This window comes from Athene noctua, chromosome 20 (assembly GCF_965140245.1).
Source record: "Athene noctua chromosome 20, bAthNoc1.hap1.1, whole genome shotgun sequence".
Taxonomy (NCBI): domain Eukaryota; kingdom Metazoa; phylum Chordata; class Aves; order Strigiformes; family Strigidae; genus Athene; species Athene noctua.
In genome coordinates, this window is record NC_134056.1 from 7191261 (window position 1) to 7214310 (window position 23050).

The 23050-nt window shown below is 46.5% G+C and overlaps 1 protein-coding gene across 3 annotated transcripts in view; it reads right to left on the reverse strand.

Moving 5' to 3' along the window:
• Positions 1–21690, reverse strand: part of EEIG1 (estrogen-induced osteoclastogenesis regulator 1) — a 38175-nt gene extending 16485 nt beyond the window's left edge. Inside the window, exons 1-3 of one of the 3 annotated variants that reach the window (XM_074923380.1) lie at positions 21538–21690; positions 19598–20235; positions 226–346 (exon numbers count right to left, since the gene is read on the reverse strand). In XM_074923380.1, coding sequence (XP_074779481.1) covers positions 226–346; positions 19598–19743 — 267 coding nt within the window. In that variant the 5' untranslated portion in view covers positions 19744–20235; positions 21538–21690. Of the gene's footprint in view, positions 1–225; positions 347–19597; positions 20236–21500 lie in introns of all 3 variants that reach the window. The other 2 variants (XM_074923381.1, XM_074923382.1) reach the window with 2 other exon arrangements.
• Between the last annotated feature and the right edge of the window lie 1360 nt (positions 21691–23050).

Below are 23050 nucleotides of genomic sequence, written 5' to 3' on the forward strand. Positions count from 1 at the left end.
TGCTCTCAGGATTTCACAAACCTCTGTCTCTCAAGGGTTACCACCACCCCGGTTGCTCCCACCCTCCATCAAGCACCCTTGCTGGAGAGAGGTGCTCCGTTTGAGTGAAATCCTCGTCCAAACAATCCTTCCTTCCCACCACTGCCCATGCAATTCTTCCTGCTGCCAAAAAAAGGCAGCTAGTAACTAACACTAGTACACTGGTGGTAGAAGCTAGATGCTCACCTTACGGACAGACACTCGGCAGATGCAGGGGTCCAGGAGTCCTGTGGCTGGGTTGGCACTCATTTTGCACACAAAAGTGAACTTCTTTTTCCAGCGGACACAGTTTTCCTGAACTTCTTCTCTATGAGAATGCAAAAAAAAAAGTCTTCAAATAAAGGTACAAAGCCAATCCAATCCTGACTATTAAGTATCTTTTTTAATAACAGGCAGCCTGGCCTGTAAAGAACCTGTACAACACAGTCTGGGCTGCAACACCTGAAACTGCAGCACACAGAGGCGTTATGTTAGCATCAAGCTTTTCACCAGTCAATACAGGAAAGAGTCACCTAGGTTACAGGGAAGACTAATCATCTCATCAACAGAATTTGCCTTTAAAACTCTCACAAGCCCTCTGACATTTTCTGCTTAGCCCGTTTAGCTCATTCATTGTCTGGCCTGGGCAGAGCCAACCCCCAAATTGGGCTGAAGGTTGAACAAACTTATCTTCCTACGATGTGCCTGTTCTGGACAGCCTCTGTACAGCAAACGTGCTGTGTGTCCTGGACAGCTTGTCCTTCCCAGGCAGCCATGCTGCCTCTTATGCTGCCACTATGCCAGTTAGGACGGCCAGCTCGAAGGAGGACAAAAATGCACGTGGAAGTGCTCCTGGGCGCACACAGACAGGACCATGCCAAGCAAACGCTTGCTTCAAATCATGCGGGGGTTTCAGACAGTAAAGCAGTCTCAGGCAGGGAGGAGGTGGTTTTCCTTGCACAGTCTCTCACCAGCCTCTCCTGATCTCCAGGGCGAGTGGAGAAGTGCATGGCTCCAGCATAGCCTGAGCTGCAGGAAGAAGAGAAGAAGCCTCCCCAGCACGGGAATCACTTCAGGGACAGCTCTGGTTTCTGCAGAGCCCTCAGGGGAAGCTGGAGTTCACCCTTCAAAGGAGGCCAGTTCAAAGGATCCTGGAAATGAGGTGTGTGGGTCCTTCCACAGGGCTCTGGTTCCCCACTGATCCCCTGCAGGTCCTGATCTGTTTACAGCTCAGAGCTCGGCCCTCAGCCAATTAAGTTCCCAAAGTAATGAGGGCTGGGGGGGGGGGGGGGGGGGGCAGGATGGATGGGAAGGCACTTTTGACAGCTATGAGCTAGCAAGTTTGCATCTTGCTCTTATCTCTCCTCTGAGTACAGGACAAAGGGGCAAGGGCACCCGATAAAGTGTTTGCTTTAGCAGGGAAAGGGAGACTTCCCACCATCTGACCCGGGCACAGTGCGAGCCAAAGAAGCTGGTGGCAAAGGGGAGAACGATCAGACTTGGTATTGCCTCAACTCTCCTGGGAGGACAGAGGCAAAAGCCATTGCAGAGCCCAATAAGCCCTTCTGCAACCTTGAGGTAAGCCCAGTGGGACAGATACCAAGGACTGGATCCTGACCCAGGAGGTCCCTGCAGTCCTCCGAGCTATTCTGTGGGACCTGAATGGTCTGGCCAAGGCAAACACAGAGAACAGAACAGAAAAGGAGAAGCTGACAAGTACCTGAAACCTGTAATCCTCTGTAATGCACATAAGAGCTGACCATCTCTGTTTAAAACATGGGAAAACAGAAGGCAGCAATTCCTTCCAGGCAGTGATCTTAAACTCCTTCCAGACAGAACTAAAGCTAGCTATTGAAGTCATTGAAAAGTGAGACATCTAAGTGCCGAAAGTACCTTTGAATCTGGGATTAATTCAAGATGAGATCTGGTTCTCATTGCTCCATTCAACTCACTCCAGCTCCTTCACAGGAGAAGAAACACTTCCAGAGGGATTAAAAAGGCTTTACCTATATAATAAAATATTCACCAAGCCAGCCAAATTAGGCACATTAAATTTCAGATGCAAGGTGCCTTAAACTTTACTTAATAGTAGGTATCTCAAATGGCCTAAAGGAAGGAACACTCAGATAGAGATGAAAAAAGGAATTCAACAGAACAGAAAAACGCTTGTAAACACATGTGCTTCAGAAATGCAAGGAAGGGAGATGTGATGCAGAAAACATCAAATATTTTAGCAGCATTACCTGTCTTTGAAAAAGAACTGATATTTTTTAGAGAGTGAGGCAAATGCTGTTTCTGCTAACACCACCAGAGCTTCAAGCTGAATCCTGGAAGGCAGCTACAAGTGAAAGATCCTCAGAAGAGACAGGTACAACAGCACATTGCTGCAAACCTCATTTACAAATGCCGCTCAGAGCTCCAACTCCTGTCACAAGAGAATATTTAAGTGACTAAGCTCCAGCTCCTGAATGCCCATTGCACGCTCCTGGCTCCCCGCAGCTGTTTCGTCAGCGGTATCAGCAAGAACTGCTCTAGCATGTGAGTTTCCTTACTCATGAGTTCTTGCCTGTACTACAATGCAGTTATGATTAAGCATCTGTTAGATGCTGCTAAGTCCAATGAAGGCTAATTACTTCAAAACATGGCAAAAGTACTGATTAGTAATAAAGAGCTCCTTCATGGCTAACAGACATTCTGCTTCTTAAGCTTTCCAAAACTGCTGGAGATACCACACGGCGCAAGGAATTAGGAAAAGGATTTGGGGGGGTTATGTTACCCACAGCACTGTGAACACAAACCCGAGCTGCAGGTGTATGCATAGCTTGGGGCTTTTTATATCTTCAGAATAGCCTGCACAGGGTGGAAAGGAGGTTACAAGATAAATTCAGAGCTGCTTTCCAGTCACAAGTTTCACAATCATTCAATAATGACTTTCAACTTTCTTTTTTACCTTAAAGAGTGGCTTTTAAGCATGGGGGCTGGGTTTGTATCCTTAGACAAGCAAGCAACAGCACTATTGTTTTGAGCCAAACTCTAAAAAATTAGTTCCACATTTCCAGAAGACGGCATGTGGGAAAGCAATGGGCTTTGTCTATCCACCTCACACCAAGCTATCGTTAGGTTGGTAATTAGAGAACACTAAAATAGGAAAAAAAGTGGACTCAGATGAGGAACAGTTTTGTATTTAGCTCTAGAATATTCTCTGATGTACAGTTAGGAACTATCACACAGAAACCAAAACCATACAAGCAGCATGGTGAGGGCTGCACCAAGAGAGGCGTTTCCTTCCATCCTAAATCACAGGGCACCTAAAAGCAAAGCAGAAACTAACAGCTTAAAACTAGAAGTGTCTAATTCTAAGTTTTACTCTGTATTTGGAAAGCCAGAAATAGATCAGACCAATGCCTGGTATGAGGTGCCAATTCAATGGGTCTTCAGAAGTTTTATTTTAAAAAAAGCCGCCTGTACCATTTTGCAAAAAGACTCCCAGAAGGTTGAATCCCTGCCAAGCTAAGCTTTGCCCTCTTCTGACTTGAGATTTATTTGAAGCTGTGTAATTACTCTTCCAGACCTAAATATACCTCCTCAGAATAAACCAACACAACCCTGCAACAGCTTTTGTGAAAAATTGAGTTCTAGAAAGAGCTTCTTGGGGTCTTTCAACCCTGGAGCTGCCATCTACCTCCAGCTCCCTGACCAGTCAGAAGAGACAGTTTACTGCATCCCCCAGCCACCACCCTACCCTTTGAGGTAAGATTTACCAAAAAAAGAGCAATTAGAAGATGTTTCACCATAGCATAGTATGAATCCAAGTAATGGAAACGATACACAACAGCAGTCCACTACCCACATGTTTCCCTACTTTTACAGAAGTAGCAGTGTGTTTGGTGAAGCCACCAAGGCCTCTTCAGGTTCAGATCTCATGAAGAGCCTTACTGCAGCTCTGGAGACAGGCAAAGGAACATGCAACAAACAGATTTTAGAGAAGAGATGTTTACCAACTGTGAATTTAGTGCCACAGACAGAGTAGCACTGTTACAGAAAGCCACAAAGCTCACTAAGAATTCAAGTTAGCTAAAGCAAACACTTCTACAAAAAGGCCACGTATACAACCCATACTATCTTGGGCTACCATGGGCCTCTCTCCCACATGAAAACCTAGCTAATAAAACACCAGAACAGAGATTAAAACTTCTATTTACGGACTCAAAGCTGAGTTACGCCCGACTGGGTATCATGCTTCAAACACACAACGTGCTGAAACAGTTTTGCCTCACTGAAACATTCAGAAGAGCAGATGTTTCACTCTTACTTTATGGCAGTAGTCACATGTAAGACAGTTAAAAGTACAAAACATCATAAAAAGGCCACAGGCTTACTGGGAGGGCAATGACAACAAAAAATAGCTTTCTAATGCCAAACGTTTCAGTACAGCAGTGTGTCTCAGTCTGACGTTTCATGCACGGTAGCAGATGTGGGAAAACTTCAGGCTAAATCAGACATTATATAGATAAGCACACACAAAGAGCTTCTTATTCAGATTTCCTCCTCCTCATCTACACAAAGGGGGAGGGGCAATTTTTCATATTTCTGATGCCCGATCCACATGCTCACTGTCCCCCCTCTCGATGTGGATCTGTGTCAGATCCTCCTGCCTGCTCGCAGCAGACTGTACTCTCCATCCTCCTCACTGGTTCACTGCTGCACGCAGGAGCACAACATCACTGAAGCAGCATCTCAGTCTGGTAAGGCACAAGAAAGGTAACACCATTTTAAAGAGGTCAAGGAGCCAAGTCCTGGCTCAGATTCATTTAAGCGCAACGGATTGAAAAGCAGCCCTTGAAGGGGCCCCAACACACTCTAGCAGTGGGCCTTTTGGGGAGGAAGGTAAGACAACCTCAATGATGCAGGTACAATCCCCTCAGTCACAGAGGGAGGAAAAGAAAAAAAATCAAGTTATTTCAGCAGATTGCATCTGAAAGGCATCTTCTATAGCATTTCTTTACACAGCTCTGCTTTCAGCTGCAGAGACTCACCATTAAAGACAGCTTCATCTATTTCCCAGCACTTCCAAAGGCTGAATTAGAGCAGGATCACCGACACTCCCTTAACTCAGGATTGTTCCAGAGCTATGTTCCAGAGAAGATAGTTACTATTTTAACTAGGTTATCTAGTGCAAAGCTGTAGGAGAGACCTTTGGTAAAGGCAATGAAAAAGTTCCTGAAAAACCTGTTTCAAAACGGACTAAGATGCCCAGGTCAGTAACCAATACTCACACCACTGTGCTCACAGCACACCAAAATTTATACCATCCTACAGACACAGCAGGTCCTGCTACAGAGGGCCTTATTACTGCCTATAAAGCATAGAAAATACAAAGGTGGGTGAACATATATAAATAAAATAGAAAGTGAGCCTTCATCTAGCCATTATCTGGTTTAGATATATGACCCAGATCCCGTAGGTATCCCCAAATAATGGGCTCAGGACAGGGCACTGCACTGCAGCACACACATTATTAAAGAAAACTGCAGCTCCAAGGCTTTGCCATCCAGATGCCTGACGAGGAAAAGGAGAGAAACCAACAGTGAACAAGATGCACCACTGGCAAACAACATAGGAAACAGCAGCGTGGGAACGTATTGCATTAATAAAAGCTTAGGGCTGTCATCTTTTTTATCTTGTCAAGCTCATGCAGGCCAAATGCAGGTAGAAAGCAGAAACAAACATAATGCAGGTGCTGGGAAACTCAGTGGAAATGGGTCCCAAGAATGAAGGGTGACACACCATATTCCTTGGGGAACACCATACAGGATAATAAACACACACCTGGATACATGAACTTGCACGGAAATCCAAGTCAGTTTAACCTGGATGCGTGCAAGTGCTTTATAGCAAGTTATTTACATGGCAGGGTTTTGCCTTCCCTGAGCAGAAGGAACAGAAAGGGCTGCAAGTAGCTCCCAACAATAAAGTTACTCTGTTTTAACTGGGCTTACATCACTGACCAGAACAACTGCCAACCCAAAGAGCTGGACATCTCCCCCACTGCAAACAACCCTGTATTCTCCAGCTGACAAGTGTTAGTTGTTGTGTAGTAGACATTAGCAGTTATGATGGAAAAATGGCTCAGAGACAGATGATGCAGACTGTGTCACTAAGAGAACTAAGCAAGCCTTTGTCATTTGAAACAAGTCTTATTTGGATGTTTCACTGAAAATGTTTTAAACAAGAGTTCAGCAGTAAGGTCATCATATCTACCGACTACTCGCAAAATTAACTTCTGAATTCCCAGCAAACCCATTCCCATGGCCCGTGGTGAAGGACACCTACCCACCCCTCCCTCTCAGCATCAGCTTACACCTATTAATTTAGTGCTTCATTCACACTAGAGGGGAAGATACGTGTGGACTCTCTAAATGCCAAATTTGAAAACCAATGCTTTTAGAATGAAGTGTTCATACAACCCAGCATTTTTTGGAGGGAACAGGCAAGCTCCAACACTTGTAAGAGATTCACCATACTTGCTCAGTTCTGCCTCACACCTGGACATGGACATACATCCACTCCTGCTGATCGCTGGCACTGGGAGAGATGAGGAAAGAGTGAATGGGGAAGGAAGAGTAGGGAAAAGTCAGCTCAGGAAACTAGATTCCACTTACACAGCTAACAGCACAGACTGCATAATGCCTATTTGACTGGAAAAGGAACAAATACAGGAAAAAGGATTAACAGCAACTGTAGAGGAAAAAAAAAACTAATGGAAGAAACTTCAGCCGCAGCTGAGAAACCAAGGTAAGGAACAGTCAAAACCATTTCACTGGGGGACAGGGGACGACGACAGCACCAAGTATGTGAAAGGCAAGCAAGGAAAGAACTGGAGCAAAAACAAGGCAAGCATGAAATAAAAACAGGATACAAATAATGGTTTAGAAGTCTTCCTTAGGAATAAGCTGGTATCTAGCAGGCAAGTGATTATCTTTTTATGGTTTTTAACCTTATTTCCAGAAGCAGCCTATTTCCGTAGAAGCACAGCGTTTGAACTGCATATTACAGTGCCCTCCAAGGCAATGATCAATCTTGATAAAGGTCCACCAGTACAAGCCAGGGAGTGATAATACCTACTGGAGAATGGGGGTGGCAATCAATCACCAGTAGAAAACCCTCCAGCATGAGCATTCCTAGTTGTGTGTTAACAGCTTCTTTGAAAGGCAGTAATTCAGTTATGCCTGGACTCCAGTCCTGTGCATCCAGACATGTGTCTTGTACAAGCAAGAGACATGAAATCCTGGACCTCATGCAGACTGTCCCACAGGCAAGAGTTTTCCAGTGCAGTCCATCTCATGCACTCCAGATCCCTGCACTGGGTAGCCACACACTCCAGTACATCCAGGGTTTCTAAAACTTAGCATTGGGGGTTATTTTAGAAAAAAATATTTCTAACCATTCCTTATATCTAAATCTTAATACTTTTAGGGTCCTCCTAACATGAACTATGTTAAAAATACTATGTGAAACAATGGAAATTTATTTAAAAAATAGCAAAAAAGTGAGCAAGTGCTACAGCAGAAGTTGCACAACAAAATAAAAATGATGCTAAATGGAGAAAAAGTCAAAGAATAATGACCCTTTAAAACTTAAGCTATAGAACAAGTCAGATGAGTTTTGGAAGGGTAAGTAAGGGTGGAGCAGGGAGAAGGCAAGGGGAAATAATTGTAAGAGGTTCAGCTGCAAAGCAACAAGGGACATGTACATGGCACTTTACAGACAGGACATGCTCAGCAGAGCCAGTCTGCTTTGAGGGATTTATAATTTACATTGTCATCTCTAAGCAGAGAAGAAAACCAGACATCAGAAAACAAGGACAAGAAGGGACTGTGCAATACATCTACTGTTACACACTGTGCTGAAGACAGACCAGCCCGAAGTAGCACATATCCAAGGACTTCTTGCCACATCTACAGAGCACAAGCTCTTTTTGGTCAGAGGCCAGGGATGTGTGCCAGGAGCAAAAACATCACAAGCAAAGAACCACCAAACTCTTAAGTGTAAAGAAAGGAATAACTGGATAGATGACTCAGTAACTAAAACACAAGTCTGTAATAATGTGCGTATTGAACACTGAAAGACGCATTTGCTTTTTTTGAACTGATCATGCACTGAGTCACCACACCAACTCCTACCTCTATTGTTCTGATAGACTACGTTGGAGCTGGATTAGCCAAGAACAAACCATTAGCCAGGCTGCCAAGCCCACCACCAGTGCTCTTACAAGCAAATTCACAAGTATTTCAGTTACAGAAGAAACAAAACCAGGCCTACAGTGCAGATTTCACTTAAGCTTGCCCAGGTCAGCCAGCTACCAGCTACTACACTGAGGTTGCTGTACAATGGTGCTGCATTCTCCAGCCCCTTGCTCCCATGATTGCTCTGTGCTGCAGAAGACTGCGCTACTTTGCAGTTCACACCCAGGACACTCTGAAGAACTTGCCTAACTCTGGGCATAAATACCTTTCAGATCTGATTTTCCACAACTATGACCACTGAACAATCAAATGTGCTCCATGCATAAAACAAGCATGGGGATAACTTAACTAAAAGGGCTCCTGAACTCTTACCTGCGCCTCCAGCCAAGTCAGCTGGAGTTACAGGGGATGAGCAAACACAAACTGAGAGCGCCCCATGTTACTGGGGGGATGGAGGGCACAGAGGGAGGGGGTGTTCAGGCTCATTACTAAGCCAACTGCTCAGTAAGAACCACAAAAGTTGAGAGGAAAATAAAATCCTGACTCTCTCAGGGGCCTTGTGCCCTTTGGACAAATCACAATTCAGATTTCCCCTGGAGTTCTAACAGATAGAGGAGCTAAAGCTTCAAAAGGTCCCAAATGCTTCAGAAAAATCTAAGGTTTGTTCTGTACAGATGCTTACAAGATTAAGGTAGATTAACCCACCGTATTGCAGAGTCAATACATGTTTCTGTATCACACTATCTTAGAAAACCTTTTCACTTCACTGATTATCTGTTGCTAATACATTTATAAACTTTCTTCATCCTGTAAGTGTTAGCTGTCATCATGAGAGATTCCAGATTTGCCTTTTGCTGACTAAATTTAAACTCCTAGAGAAGAAAGACAGCAATGTAAACTCCAGCAAGGAGAACTCTGATAATACCCCTACCACACAGGATACAAGACACAGCTACAGCTCCATGATGCAAGAAAGCAGTGTTTGTAAACAAAATGCTCTTATAAAGAAAAAAAGAAAGCTATCTTTCAAAACAAACAAACAAAAAAATCCATACATGCCCCCCAAGATGAGAAAAATCAAGACATGGGTCAACTCAACACTCCAGGGATTTGCTAGGATAGTAAATCTGGAAAATGAAAACCCTGAAGACAATCAACACAACTAGGAGTAACATCCCTAACAGAAGTTATGTACACAGAGACAAATCTTTTTGCCTCTAAGGCAGATCTATGGCATGAAGACATACAGATGCCAGAATAGTTCGGTGACTTTTTTTGCCAATATCAATCCTGTTTCAACCAGGAGTGTTTGCCAATATAGCTGTACCAGAGAAGTCTTTATAGTGCAAATTAACCTGCACATGAGGCCAAGTTCATTTCTGGAATAATTTCATTAACACCATGTGATGTAACATCATTGCAATTTGGCTCAAGCATGCTGAAGAGCCCTTCAGTAAATAAGCTGCCTGAAGTCAACCCCAGTGCTAAAGGTAGTTTTAGTTACCCAAGAGGTAACACCCTACCATGCTCAGACATGTTCCCCTATGAGTCACTTCTATATGGTATATATTTAGTCAAAACCAATACAATAGTCCATGAGAAAGTCCTTTATATGTTAACAGCAGCTTTTTCATTCCACAATGAATACAGGTGCTTTATGACAGTTCCTGTATAAAGGCACCATTCAGCCATACAAACCAGGTCACTGGTTTTAAGGACAAGGTACAAACACATTCTCCCTGAACCTCCATCCCCTCTGTCAATATCTATTGCTGTTACGGTTTATCAGCAAAAAGGCTACTCAGCAGAAGAGGTTTGCAAATTAGAAGAGGCTGCTGAGTAAAGCCTGCAGCCCCCTGACTCGTCACCATACTGGTGGTGATGGGCTGAGATTTCCAGAGCCTCCCAGTCCCAGTTCTCCCTTCCCTTCTGCCCTGATTCCAGAGTGTGTCAGGGCCAGAGTTACACCAGAGAGTCGGAGCCAGCAAGAGAGGAGAGAAAGGGGTCTGAGACAGAGCAGTTAGAACTGCTTTTGCTCCTCTGGAGCCACAGCTCCAGACAAATGCAGTTCTCTAAGACCAGTATCTAATGATGCAACTTGTCCTAATCAGCAAAAGGTAACTTCGTAAATTACATCTTTGTTAAAAGCAGAATACAGGAGAGCTCTGTATTTTGCTATAGCAGTCGGTGCTGGTTAAGCCCCTGGGAGATGTTAGCATAGGCTCCCACTGCTCCACTGCCAGGAGAGGGTTTCAGAGGATCAGAGTTTTTACCTCCTCTGTGGCTGTCACTACCAGCTGTATTTAGACACATCCCCTTGATTGTACCCTACCGAGAGCAAATGACCCTGGAGATGCCTTTCCTCTAGAAGTGATGCATACACAACATGCAGATTTGTTTTGAACAAACAGACATACTTGCAGGGAAAGCAGAAAAACCACTGCTATAAACTTACATCAGAAATGGACTTAAAGAGAACAGTGGCCAGAGTACAATCAGCTACTCCCTGTATAGCAGAAAAAAGAATATTCAACAAAGCAGAAAGGCAGCAAATGTAAGAAACAGTTATAGAAAATAAACTCCTCCACAACGCAGTTTCCCTTGAGGCAAGGAGCACTGCAGGCTACTGAAGGCATAAGATGAGCAGCACCACACTTAAAAGGAATTCAACATTTATGCAGATGCAATTGCCTGGTAGTACTGAAGTATGAGATAAACCATAACAGGCCACTGACAGAATCCAGGAAAAGAGCTGTCCTACGGAGGGGTTACTGCATAAATAATCTGTAAAAGGCAAGCAGACTACCTCTGAACAGCCCTTATTGCTTAGTCTGGAAACAGGACACTGCACTAGCTGGGCCTGACCTGGTACAGTAAGTCTTCATCAAAGTGTGAATGCTATTGCTCCGTTCCAGGGCAATGAAGCATTAAAAGATTTGGAAAAATTGCTGAATTATAAATATCCTAGATTCCTCCCTCATATTCTGTGACACGCAGGCACAGCCTAGGTGATGATGGGAAGAACAGGAACTATCAAGAGAAACAGAGAATGCACAATGAAAACACAGCCAAGCTGGCAACTCTTTCCCCAACCTATACACACGTGAACAAAAATCCACTGAAAACCATGATACCACACCCACCATCACATTTGCTGTTTCAACCATGGATAAAGCCTGAAAGAATCTGATGCATGGCCAGGGAAAAAAATAATTCTAAGCGGGAGTTTTTCCAGACAAGCCTTTTTTTCCCCCTCTCCTGACCATTTGCATTTTTATTTTGATGAGCAATATTATCCCTTAAGGACTGGAAACAGAATTGACTGGCAGAGAACAAGACAATTGGAAACCTTTGGTAGGGTTCACTCTGGCCTCCCCATTTTGTACTCCTCACACTCATGCACTGCAGGAGAAATGGAAACTAGCAGCAGCCAGGAGGAGCACAGGTAGGCATGTGCTGACCAGTCTCATGTGGCAGCTGGCTGAGGGAGTTGATCATTAACCCAATATCCATTAGTGAAACATCCTGCTGCAGTCAATTAATACAAAGTTTTATTCTGGAAGCAAAATGGATGTATGTGACTACCCCAAACTGAAACCCTGAGGCCACATCCCTTTCACGAGGTTTCCTATTACAGGTTCTTTGATCTGCTTTTCCATTGAAAAGCCAGACTGGAGCATAATGTTTGGTAATTTCTGAAAGGCACTAAAGAAACCTTACATTTTGTTTTCTACACTTGGTACACTGAATGGCAAGAAAAGGGACTTGCCTCATTGAGGCAAACATGCAGTTCTAGGAAACTGCAATCCCAGAAGAAAGTTTTCTAGCTTTAGTTTATTTCAGAGAGCACATTTCAGGCTTGTTACCAACCACATGCAGAGGTGATGGTCTCTAAAGCTGCACTGCTAATTAGTGCTGCAGCTTTCTAGCCCTTCCAGGACAGTAAATCCATATACTGTCTTCCTTCCTCCCATGTAAGCACCCTCGGTGCTTTCAGGCTGAACAGACAGGGTTCATTTCTTATTTAGAATGCAGCATACAGCAGTAAAAGTATTTTTAGCTTCAGTCCCCATCTACTACTACAACACAGAACTCCTTCAAGGTCTCCTCTCACCAATGAAGTATGATAAATTCAGCCAAAGGAAGGGCATAATCCTGCCCTCTTGCCAGCTCAGCTACTTTCTATCCTCAGGGAAAGCATCCGTTATACAGACTGTATATGCTATTGCTTATCTAGAACATCCTGTCTCTTCCACACTTGCCTCCTCCCAATCCCCTCATCTCCATGTGCTTCCTCTTTGTTTTCTTCCTCAACCCCATTACCCCAATCCCATTCCTCATCTCAGCCTTACCAATTGAGCTACACGGGAGACCCATGAGAAGCACGTGAAAGTGACATCCATGAAGATCGGCAATTCTGAATCCTGCAGAACAATTCCCTTTCTTGCTCATCTGATTAAAAATACACCAAACAAGAGGGCTGTTCATCCAGTGAACACAGGCACAACTGTTTGTTTAGTGGGAAGTGCCTTTCAAATCCAAGCACTAAAATGAGATGCTGAGTTCCACTGTATGGTACCAGAGAGATCATGATGCCGAGTCCAGAGTGACGACAGCGATGTGTATCGTGTCTCCCAGCATGTTCACAAAGGCATAATATGAATAAACTGCAAGAAAAAAAAGCAGCCTCTCATCCCACAGGGTAAGCAAGCTGCTACTGGGGTGGGCTGACACATCCAGCCACGTGAAATAACGCCTGAAATATATCAGTAATCAGTGCTGTAAAGGTGATTGAGGTCACAGGCCATGACAGAAGAAACAAGCAGATCCAAATGTTGATCCAGGGCACTCCTAAAGACTCCTGTTTTATTATAGAATAAGCCATAGCTACAAAATACCAACCCATTTCAGCGCAGGCTGTAAGCCCAGCGTAGAGCCAGCAGCCCACAGAGGATGCAGAACACATCCTGTTTGAAAAAGGGAGGCCACGTACAGAGACGTCCGTCTGTTCCTGCATGGATGAGACCTCACAGAGCCGAGTGCAGGTAGATGCTGCAAGAGCTCCTCATCCTGCTCCGGCAGGCTTCCGAGCAAACAGACTTGCCCTGAAGCGAGGGAGGTTTCTGATCTGAGGGAGACACTGGGTTCTTTCCTGAAACTCTACCAGTTGTAGCTTCCTGCAATAAAATAATAATAAGAAATAAATCTGTACCTACCTCATTTATCGAGAAAACTGGTACCAGAACAACTTGCCATTGGCAACTTGTGGCCTATTAAAATACCAACCACTGCGCAGTGAGAACAGAGGCTCCCAAAGGCATGCCTGAATTCCTCAGAAATACAGCTACAAAGCTAGAGTCAACACCGATGGCAGATCAAGAGCACAAAGAATAAACAGTCTGGAAGCCATTTAGGTTTTCCCCTGTATTTCAGAAATACCTCCTACCTTCCCTTGTCCTCAGCCAGAGCTGATGGCATTGCCACCTGCAAATCAAGTGGGCCACAAGGCCCCAGTGTCAGAGCAGAACATTAATTTCCAGTGAGCAGTTTTTTGAGCCAAGGGCTGCTTAAGTCACACAGATAATAGGCTGTTGCTAAGAGTTAGCTGTCAAAGCAATGCCAGTTCAATATCAGCGACGAGGGGGAAGTTTGAAAGCCAGCTGTATCTGAACATATTTACTGATGCTGTACACACAGCCTATCAGTTACAGGGCTTTAGATTACAGCTTCTGGTCAACAAAGCAGCCCCTGCCTGAGCAACAGCAGGCAGAACAGGAGTCATAGCGTTAACAGAGACTGTTCTTTACTCAAGAGGATACAGCCCCCGTGGCAGGAAAGTTTTCACATAATTCTGCTTGTCTTGTGACAGGCTCCAACGCGGTGACTGGTGACAGGAAGAGGCAAGTCCAGCACAAAGCAAATCAAGCCCCCCCCAAGCCTCTGCAGTCAGACCCCGCAGGTGTAGCAGCCAGAGCCCAGAAAGCGACAGAAACGGTCTGCAAACTCAAAGTGCAGCCTAAGATCGTTTGTACCAGGGAACTTTGCGGTGCTGTATCACTTCTGCACTTTTTCCAACACCCTCAATTGCCAGAGGTTAAAGCTCATCCACTGCTTCTGCTTTCACACCTTTCACCTACATTTAGCTATGCTGCTGGAATGAAACACTTTTTCTTCATCTTTGCTGTCTAGTTTTTCTGTATTTGTTTCAGAATGTAGGCAGTGCAGGTACTGTGCCTTAGTATTATCTTGAACTAGGTTATGTTTTATTGCAAATCATTTCTTGAGGCCATATTCAAATGCCTCCTCCATTGACACCCCCAAAGCCCACTCCTGAGGCTGCAGCCAGGAAAGAAGGATGTTAGCATGGCAAGCTGCTCTGGAGCATTAAAACTCTCTCTCTTGATCTGTGTATTAGGAATATATTTACACATAGGGAAGGTCTACATTTTCAGACATGTCTGCAACAACAGCATTTTTAAAATATGTTATCACACCATGTGCTCTGGCCGAGGACAGAGCCAAGCGCATGTCGTCCTAAAATATGGAACCAGCAGAACAGTTTAGAGCACAATCAAGTTCCTTCCCCTACTACAGCATGGCAATCCCACTGAAATCAAGAGGCAGAACTCAGCCAGCGATCCTCTCACTACAGCTAGTTTTCTGACTCTAGAAGAAACTGTTTGGTTACCTAACCTTTGTCTTAATGCAGACAGCGGTGAAGATTTAGATCTCAGCTGGGCTGAATCAGTTCTTTAGTCTCTGATTAACCAAACAGTTAACGATTTTCCAGTATGAACGAGCCAAACACGATGAACCCCAGTTACCTGAAGGATCCTGTGTAACAGCAGGCACAATGACTATTTACATGAAGACAGTGAATTAGTTGATTTCCAACTGTCATCACTGAGACACGCCTGCATTTCAGAGGCAGTAGGACCTGCACCTCCCTTCACAAAGGTTTCTCAATCACCAGCTGTGTGTTAGCAGGGCAATGCTTCTCCCCTTTGATTTATGGCCTACAGAAATGAAAAAGTTGTATATACCACTAAGACATAACGATGTTTTGCATCCCACCAGCTGAGGAAAGCAAGTAGCTTTAGGTCTGTACCTACATAAGGATGACAAAGCCTCGCTTACACAAAAGCTGACCTCAGTCCACCGGGAGCTATCGGTATGAGGTGCCTCCCCAAATATCAGCACTTCCTCTGGCTTTTTAGATGCAGCTTTACACACACACACACAAGCAGCATGTAGTGCAGGAAGTGGCCTTTCACTCTTACTCAATTAAAAATTGCAAGGCTAAGAACATTCTCGGTACAGGCTTACAGCACCAATATACTTTGAGGCCAGACCACCCTAACAGGGTCAGCTCTTCCCAGATCAAGCCTGCATGCAAACAGTTGCTGGGCTGCAAGAGACAAACTGTGTTCTTTGGTTCAAACTGGCACAGGAGGGCCAGGATCAGAAAACCAAGCTGAAATGCTGCATGTGCTTGGAAAAGCATGGTCCCAAAGGAAACAGTCTGAGGTGCTTTCAGAAGACAATGAGGAAGGTGGGAAATGCCCTCAGAGTCGCTCCACTCATGCAGTCTTTCCCGTAGAGTCAGCCAGGGCCTTTTAGAGTACAATCCTCTCCTTCAAATCCAGAAATACCAGAGTGAAACCGTTGGCACACTAACAGAACAACGTAGGATGAAGTGTCAGGAGTCTGTGGATAACACCTGGCTTTCCACTTCCTTCACATCATGCACCCGCATTGCTCGTTGCCAACACGCAGCCAGAAATCAATCAGCACCAAGGTAAAGAGCATCTGGCTGTCACTCAACATTAACTGACACTGTAAGCAGAGAGGGGGGGAAATTTAATCAAGTCTTCCTCTTCTATGAAACCCAAAGATGTAAATGTAGCTTTAGGCATTCCTTTGGACATCCAGGCTCCTGCCTGCACCAATCCACAGATCCAAACCCTCCTGATGAGCTTATTGTATCATCTCTCTAGGAACAAAGATGCACACACCCCCCACCCCCCCCCCAAGCTTCAAACTGGTACAAAACGCAGCAGCCCATCTGCTTCACAAAACCGGTTGCCATGAATACATCCCTACTGCTCTGTGCCTGCTATTTTTAAAGATACTTGGGAGGCAACTGAATTCACTGGTGGTTGTGCTATTTAAGTATCTGGATGAATACTATTTAAGGAATATATCGGTACCTCTCTGGGGGGGAAATACAGCACCTGCCTGGCCTACACCTGGTTCAGATGCATTTTCAGAAGACCAGCTTCTGTAATCCAACAGCACGGCGATAAACCCACAGACAATAGAGGCTTTTCACGCAAAGCACTGTAAACTGAAACAGGCGAGTCTTATTTTCAGAAGCCCTGCCAGAGCGTAAGGAGACTTAAAAAGGGCGGGAAAAGGACAAGCAATACGGTATTTACAGCTGCAGCTTCAGTCACTGAAATACCCATGGTTTAATGCAAGACCTGAGCACAGCAAGTGTGGAAAAATGGTACCTGTCTGCAAGAAAAAAAAAGAAAAAAACAAACCAGAAAACCCAAGAGAGGCAGATCCCCAAAGCTGAATGTGCTGACAGGACCTGGACTTTTTCCAGAGTGACTTGAATTCCTAAGAGTGTTAAGTCTTAATGCATTTCAGACAGGTTCCCCTCCAGCCCGGCTGCTTTGTCGCAGCCTGGGCAGGGAGGTACCAGCAGCTCACAGCCTGGGAGGGGTCCGGGCCTGCACCCCACTGTTCCCACAGCACCAGGCTGCAGCAGGTACGTGCCACTCAGGCTGAAGTGGACTTGGGACAAGGACAGGCTTACTGGAGCTGGCAGTCCAGCCTCCCACTTCTGCTCTGCTTACAGGTCAAATTAACCCAGTGCCACCTAGCAACTCACTGGATATATCATATCCCCACCACTTGCCACAGACATGCAAAAGCTGCCAAGTGAGTCTTTTATAAATAACCTGAGAAATCCTTCTCTGGAGATTGTTACATTCTCAGACAACACTTCTTTCCACATCATAAGTCACTTAATCAAGAAAAAAAAGGAAACTGATTTAGCATGTCCTATGAAGGGTTCCTATACCTACTTCTCTTCCCCATTTACAGACTCTAAATGACATGAGACACCTTGTTCAGATCAGTTCCCTGAAAACTCACTGGCAGAAAGAGCCACTGCTCTGCTTGATCATAGCTGCATACCTCCTGTTGCCACAGACCACAGAAGAAGCCCAAATCGATTGCAGAGCAAACACCAGACTTTTTTACATAAGCAGCTCACATAAGATGACCTGACAGACACTACAACCTCAAATGTAATCGTTTTTGGAAGTGGTTCATTTCAGAGAAACAATCGCAGATCCTAAATAATGAACACACTTCTAACACATGGACACAGCATCTCCTTCCCTTTAATCCTTCCCCAGATTCAAAGAGTATCAAAAAGGTCATGGAAATGACTAGAGGAGTGTAGAGCAGAGCCAAGGCATGATCTGGGAGCTTCTCCACATGGTAACTCTTCTCCCTTAGTGTTCCTGGAAATTCATCCCTCCTGAAGTTTCTCTAACTGCAATAGGGGAAAATATTTGGAAAAGGTCAAATGACTCAATACCACCAAGACCCATAACTTTTCAAGCAGGAACAGGTTTCCATGTGCTTTCAGTTAGAGCACAGACAGGTTAGGGGAAAGGCGGCAAACCCAACAGCCTACTTCCCCTTTGCTCATTTATAAGCAATCAAACCAGTTGAGAGTAACGTATGCGTTTGGTTTAAATTACAGATGATTTCGCTGCTGGAACACATCTGCAACGCACCGTGCTGAGCGAACTGCTGAACCCCAGCCAGCTCAGAAAACAACCCAATGCAACCCAAACAGCTGGCAGCATCAGCAAACCCCAGCGACGGCTCCTATAAGCTGCTTTCAGGGACAAGGAGTGGGAGAACGACATTTCTCAGCACAGGCTTTTCCTGAGACACCCTCCAGTTCAACTCATTTTATTATGACTCCAGGAAGCAGAGGGGTTAATTTCTTTCCAAGTTCACATACTGTTTGAATTCCTTAGATAAGCTGCTTCCACCAAACACAAGGATCTAGCCTCAGGGGAGAACACTGTAAGGAAAAGCTCTTTTGATAGATTTTCTTCAAAAGAGAAATTAATTCAAAATCCATTTTTGGAGGTGTGCCACACCTTCAACAGACTTCGGATGAGGTTGTACGGTGCCTCTGGAAGAAAAACCAAGCTTTGAGCAATGCTCCACCACTTCTATTTGCAAGACAGAAATGTTTTACACTTGCCCAATAAAATCTCTCCTGGAATGAGAAAGCTCAGTGCACAGCACCACAAAGAGGAAAACCAGACCAAACCAGGCTTTAGCTCTGGGATAAAGCAGTTAACAGCTAGCACAAACTAATCCTGTACCTTTAAAACTGAGCAGTCATTCAGGAAAGCAAAAAAACAAGTTCTGAAAGCCACTGAAGGCTTCCTTCACATCTTGAGGCAGAAAGAAAGCAAGTCCGGGCTGTTATGGAATTCACGTTTGCATACTGCTGGTGATAATCTATGCGCATAGTTGGAAACAAAGCAAAAACAAGTTTTTAGTAGCAATTAGTAGCAGGAGTGGGGACAGACCTGCCTGAAGGAGTCTGAGAAATGCCAACAGACGATGGCAGAACAACCTTGTAAGATGTGCAGCAGAATGATCCCAGTATGACAGATCACATAAAAAGAAAATATTGCAGCTATAAACTTGGACACACAATGGCATCAGTTCAAGGAGATAAACTGCGATTTTAACACTGACAACTTTGACTTCAGGCAGCAGTTTTCCCTTGCACAGCAATTTGCAATGCAAAGCAAGCTACTTCCACTCTTACCAAGAAGAGTAATTCAGAAGCAAAGGGGGAGAGCAAAGTTGGGAAGGGTTGATTTGCTTCTATGCAGTTTTCTACAGGGTTGAGTTTCAATTCAAGCATAAAAGCAATATAGCATGGGATCTGAAATAGTGTGTGAGAACTTGGGCAAGGAGGGGGGGAAGGATTTAATTGACAAACCCCAGCCCCTTGCAAGGGAATGACCTCCCACTCCCTCCCCACATCTCTGAAAAATGCAATCCAGCTCTGATCAGCCACCACCACCCAGGTTCAGAGCTCTCCAGCTATGTTCTTCCTCCGCTCCAGAGAATGATGTGGCATGTGAGGCCCAACAACAGAACTATTAAAATACCATCAAGGGGTAGGCAAGTGGTAGCCATATGCTAAACAGCTCAAATGAAGAATAACCAGGGAAAAAAGCACAGCCAGGAAGTTAAGTCTGCAAGCAGCTTCTTACCTGGTAGATAAGCTAGCAAAGTCTCCTCCATCTAGCAGCCTGATTTTGCAGAATAGAACCCCATTCACAAAGGGGACTGCAGTCAGCTCTTCTAGAGTGAAACTCGTCTGAAACTTGAATTTCTTCTTCTTCATCAGGAAAGCCATGGGCAAATTCAGCGTGGAAAGCCCAGGACTTCCAAACAAGACCAGGGAGGAGGCTGAAAACACACACAGACAAGCAGAGGAAGGGCACTCGTTCCAGGAGCACAAGCAGGGAGTAAATTCCAGTTCAGTTACAACGACGGCCCAGCTTCAAACGCACAATTCTCTTCTCTTTGGTGGTCGGATCTGGCTGTGGGATCATCGCCACGGCAGGCTTCAGGTGAGGAGGAAGAGGTCAGATTAAATCTCTGCAACATCTCCAAGGGAAAAGGGAGGGAGAGAAGTTGTTCTCAGCTCCAGACCAGCAGGAGCTGTCCCAGTTAGAGGCTGCAGTGCTCCGTCTTCAGCACAACCCCTCCAGAAAGCATCTCTTGTGGGAAGAAGTCATCTTGAGTCTCTGAAGAAGCCTTAAATCTGTGGGCAGCACATTCAGAGAGCTTCCAGTTTCTATCTCCTCCTCTTGTGCAACTCCTTGATACAGGTCTTCGGGTCAGCCTTTGGGAGGGAAATGAGTAAATTAGTCCCAGCCAGTCTGGGGCTCCTCCTCCTCCTCTAAAACCTGTTTGGATAGGTAATATTCAGTCCAGACTCATACCAGTCTTAAGAGGTATGGCCCCAATTAGCCGGGCCCCAACATCCTCTTTCCCCTTTTTGCCTAGAGCAAGCTTCACTGTTGTCATCCCCCTCGTAATTTGTTTTGCAAAGCAGCTAATAAAAATCTGCTCTATTTTCAGACATCATCTTCAGAAGCAGTTTACAGAGCAAGATCAGTCTAACATGTAGTCTAGCAAGAGTAAGCAAAAGCTGTCTCAAGAAATGCAAAAATCTGTTTCTTTTCTGTATTTCCGACCAGCCCTAAGTGTTAGCACCTGTATCTTATAAATGGAGAAAGCAGCACAGAGGAAAAAAAAAGCAGTCTGCTCCAGATTACACAGCCTAACAACCGAATCAGGTCATCTGGCTGTCCAATGGCGAGGCCCACCGAGCATTCTGCCTCCCCCCAGCACCAGGTCCGCACCAAGCCGTGCCCCCACAATTCAGTTTTGGGGCTGAAGTCGGTAATTTCATTTAAGCAACATCTAAGCCAGGGAGGCAAGAGCTGATTAGCATCTAAAAGGGACGAGGTTATGAACACCGGGCAGTAAACAATCCTCACCAATACTCAGAATTAATGACTGCAAACCAACGCGGGCAAATCCAGCAGCTCTGTCCGCTGGGCCCCGGCACCTCCGCAGAGGCACAGCTCTCCTGGGGTCACCAGGAGCGGAGCGAGGGGGCAGATTGGTGACTGCTCCACACCACCAGCCCCTCTGCCTCTGCGCTGAGCTGTCGCTAGGTCTCAGCCTGCCTTCCGCCCCCCCGGACTGTGCACCAAGGTGCAGACAGGTCTCAGCCCACCTCTGGGCCCCGTGGACCACACACCAGGCTGCAGCGAGGTCGCAGCCTGTTCCCTGGCACCCCTGGGCCACGCACTGAGCTGTGCTCAGGTCTCAGCTCGCTGAGCCATGGGCTGAGCAGTGCCCAGGTCCCAGCCTGCCTCCCGGCCCTGTGAACCACAGAGCGGACTGCAGCCAGGTCTCAGCCCCTCTCCCAGCCCCAGGGGTCACGCACTAGACCGCGGCCGGGCCATAGCCCGGCTCTGGCCCCAGGAACGGCGCTCCGAGCTGCAGCCAAGTCTCAGCCCTTCTCCCAGCCCCACGCAGCGAGCTGCAGCCGGGTCTCAGCCCCCCTCCCGGCCCCTCAATCACGAGTGGACCTACGGGAGGTCTCAGCCGCTTCCTGGCCCTCTGCACCGACCTGCGACCCGGTCCCGGCCCGGTCCCTGCCCGGCCCTGCTCGCACCTCCTGCCCTCTCCTCGCACGGCCGCCACAGCCACCGCTGCTCCCCGCCACAGCCGCCTCTGCTAGCGCTACGCCAACTGCGGCCGCTACGCCAACGCCGCAGGCAGCCACAAGGCAGAGCAACCCCAGCACGGCGCTTCGGGAATACCGGCCCGACACTACGTAACCCCCCGCCTCCTCCCCGGAGAGGGGGGAGGGGAGCGGAGAGCAGCACCGCCCGGTTGGGCAAGCAGCAAGGGGGCGGGCTGAGCGCGGCGAGGCTTTGATTGGTTTCTCCGGCACGGGGCGGGGATGAAAGGGTGGGGATTGGGGGCGGCGGCTGTCGGTTTGAGTAAAGCCCGCCCCTCCCGGCTGAGGGGGTGGGCGGGAAACTGGGGGCTCTGCAGCGGCCCCGGGGTCGCCTCAGCGGGGAGGGTGGCGGGAGCGCGGCCCAGCGCGGCCGGTCCCTCGGGCCTTCCCGCTCCCATAGGATGTCCCAGAGCCCTTCTATGGCCGAGCAGCCCCGAGCTGGCACCGCAGTGTGCAAGGCGGAGGGGAGGGCAGGCCCCTGGCCCTGCAGCCCGCAGTCGAGGTGTCCCAGCCTGGGCTGAGGCGATGGGAGAGGCACCTCTGACAGACGTGGTCTTTATTCGTCATCTTCAGCGCTTCCCTTCGAGAGCCCCCCTTGCCCTGTCCTTCTCCCTGTGCCTTCCCTGCCCCAGCAGCTCTGGGTGACATCTCCTCCAACGGGTATGTCCCACGCTGCTCTTGGGGCAGCACCGCCTCACAAACGCGGTGGTGTGGCCAGCCCTGCGCCTCCGGGTACCACACAGCGGGTCAGGCTGACCAGCAGCGTCCGGGCTGCCTGTCCTGGAGTGGGAGGGAGGCCCTGGCAGGGCCAGGAGCTGGAGTCTCACCCTTCGTGTGTGAGATGTGGCAACAGTTAAACACATCTGTTCGTCAAAATGGCTCCCTGTTATTATGTGCTGCTGTTGTGTCCTGTGCTATAGCTGGGATCCCTGGTTAGGCAGGATTCCATCGTTTAAGGGCAGGCAGAACAAAATGTCTCTCCTTGTCCTGAAGGAGTCTGCAATCATCAACATGATTTGTGTAGTTTTTAAAGTTAGGGATATGCCTAAGAGTCTCTGTGGCAGAAAAGCTGAGGCTCATATGGTAGGGACTTTTCCCAAGGCTGATTTGCATGTCTGGCAAAGCTTGGATGAAAGCCTGGGAGTCCTCGCTCTCTTTGCCAGGCTTTGATGCCCAGACTCCTTGCCTTTAATCTTTGCCATCTATGCAGACAACATCAGAGCTATCAAATAATTCTACCACAATGTGAGTCTTTAAAAAAACAATGTGCTAGGAGAAGTACACAGTAACATACTTGGATAAAAGTTAAAAACTGGATTAAGCCAAATTCGTTGTTGATTCCCGCTTACCAGTTTAAGCAGATACACAGACTTTTGGCTGGGAAGACATTTCACATTGG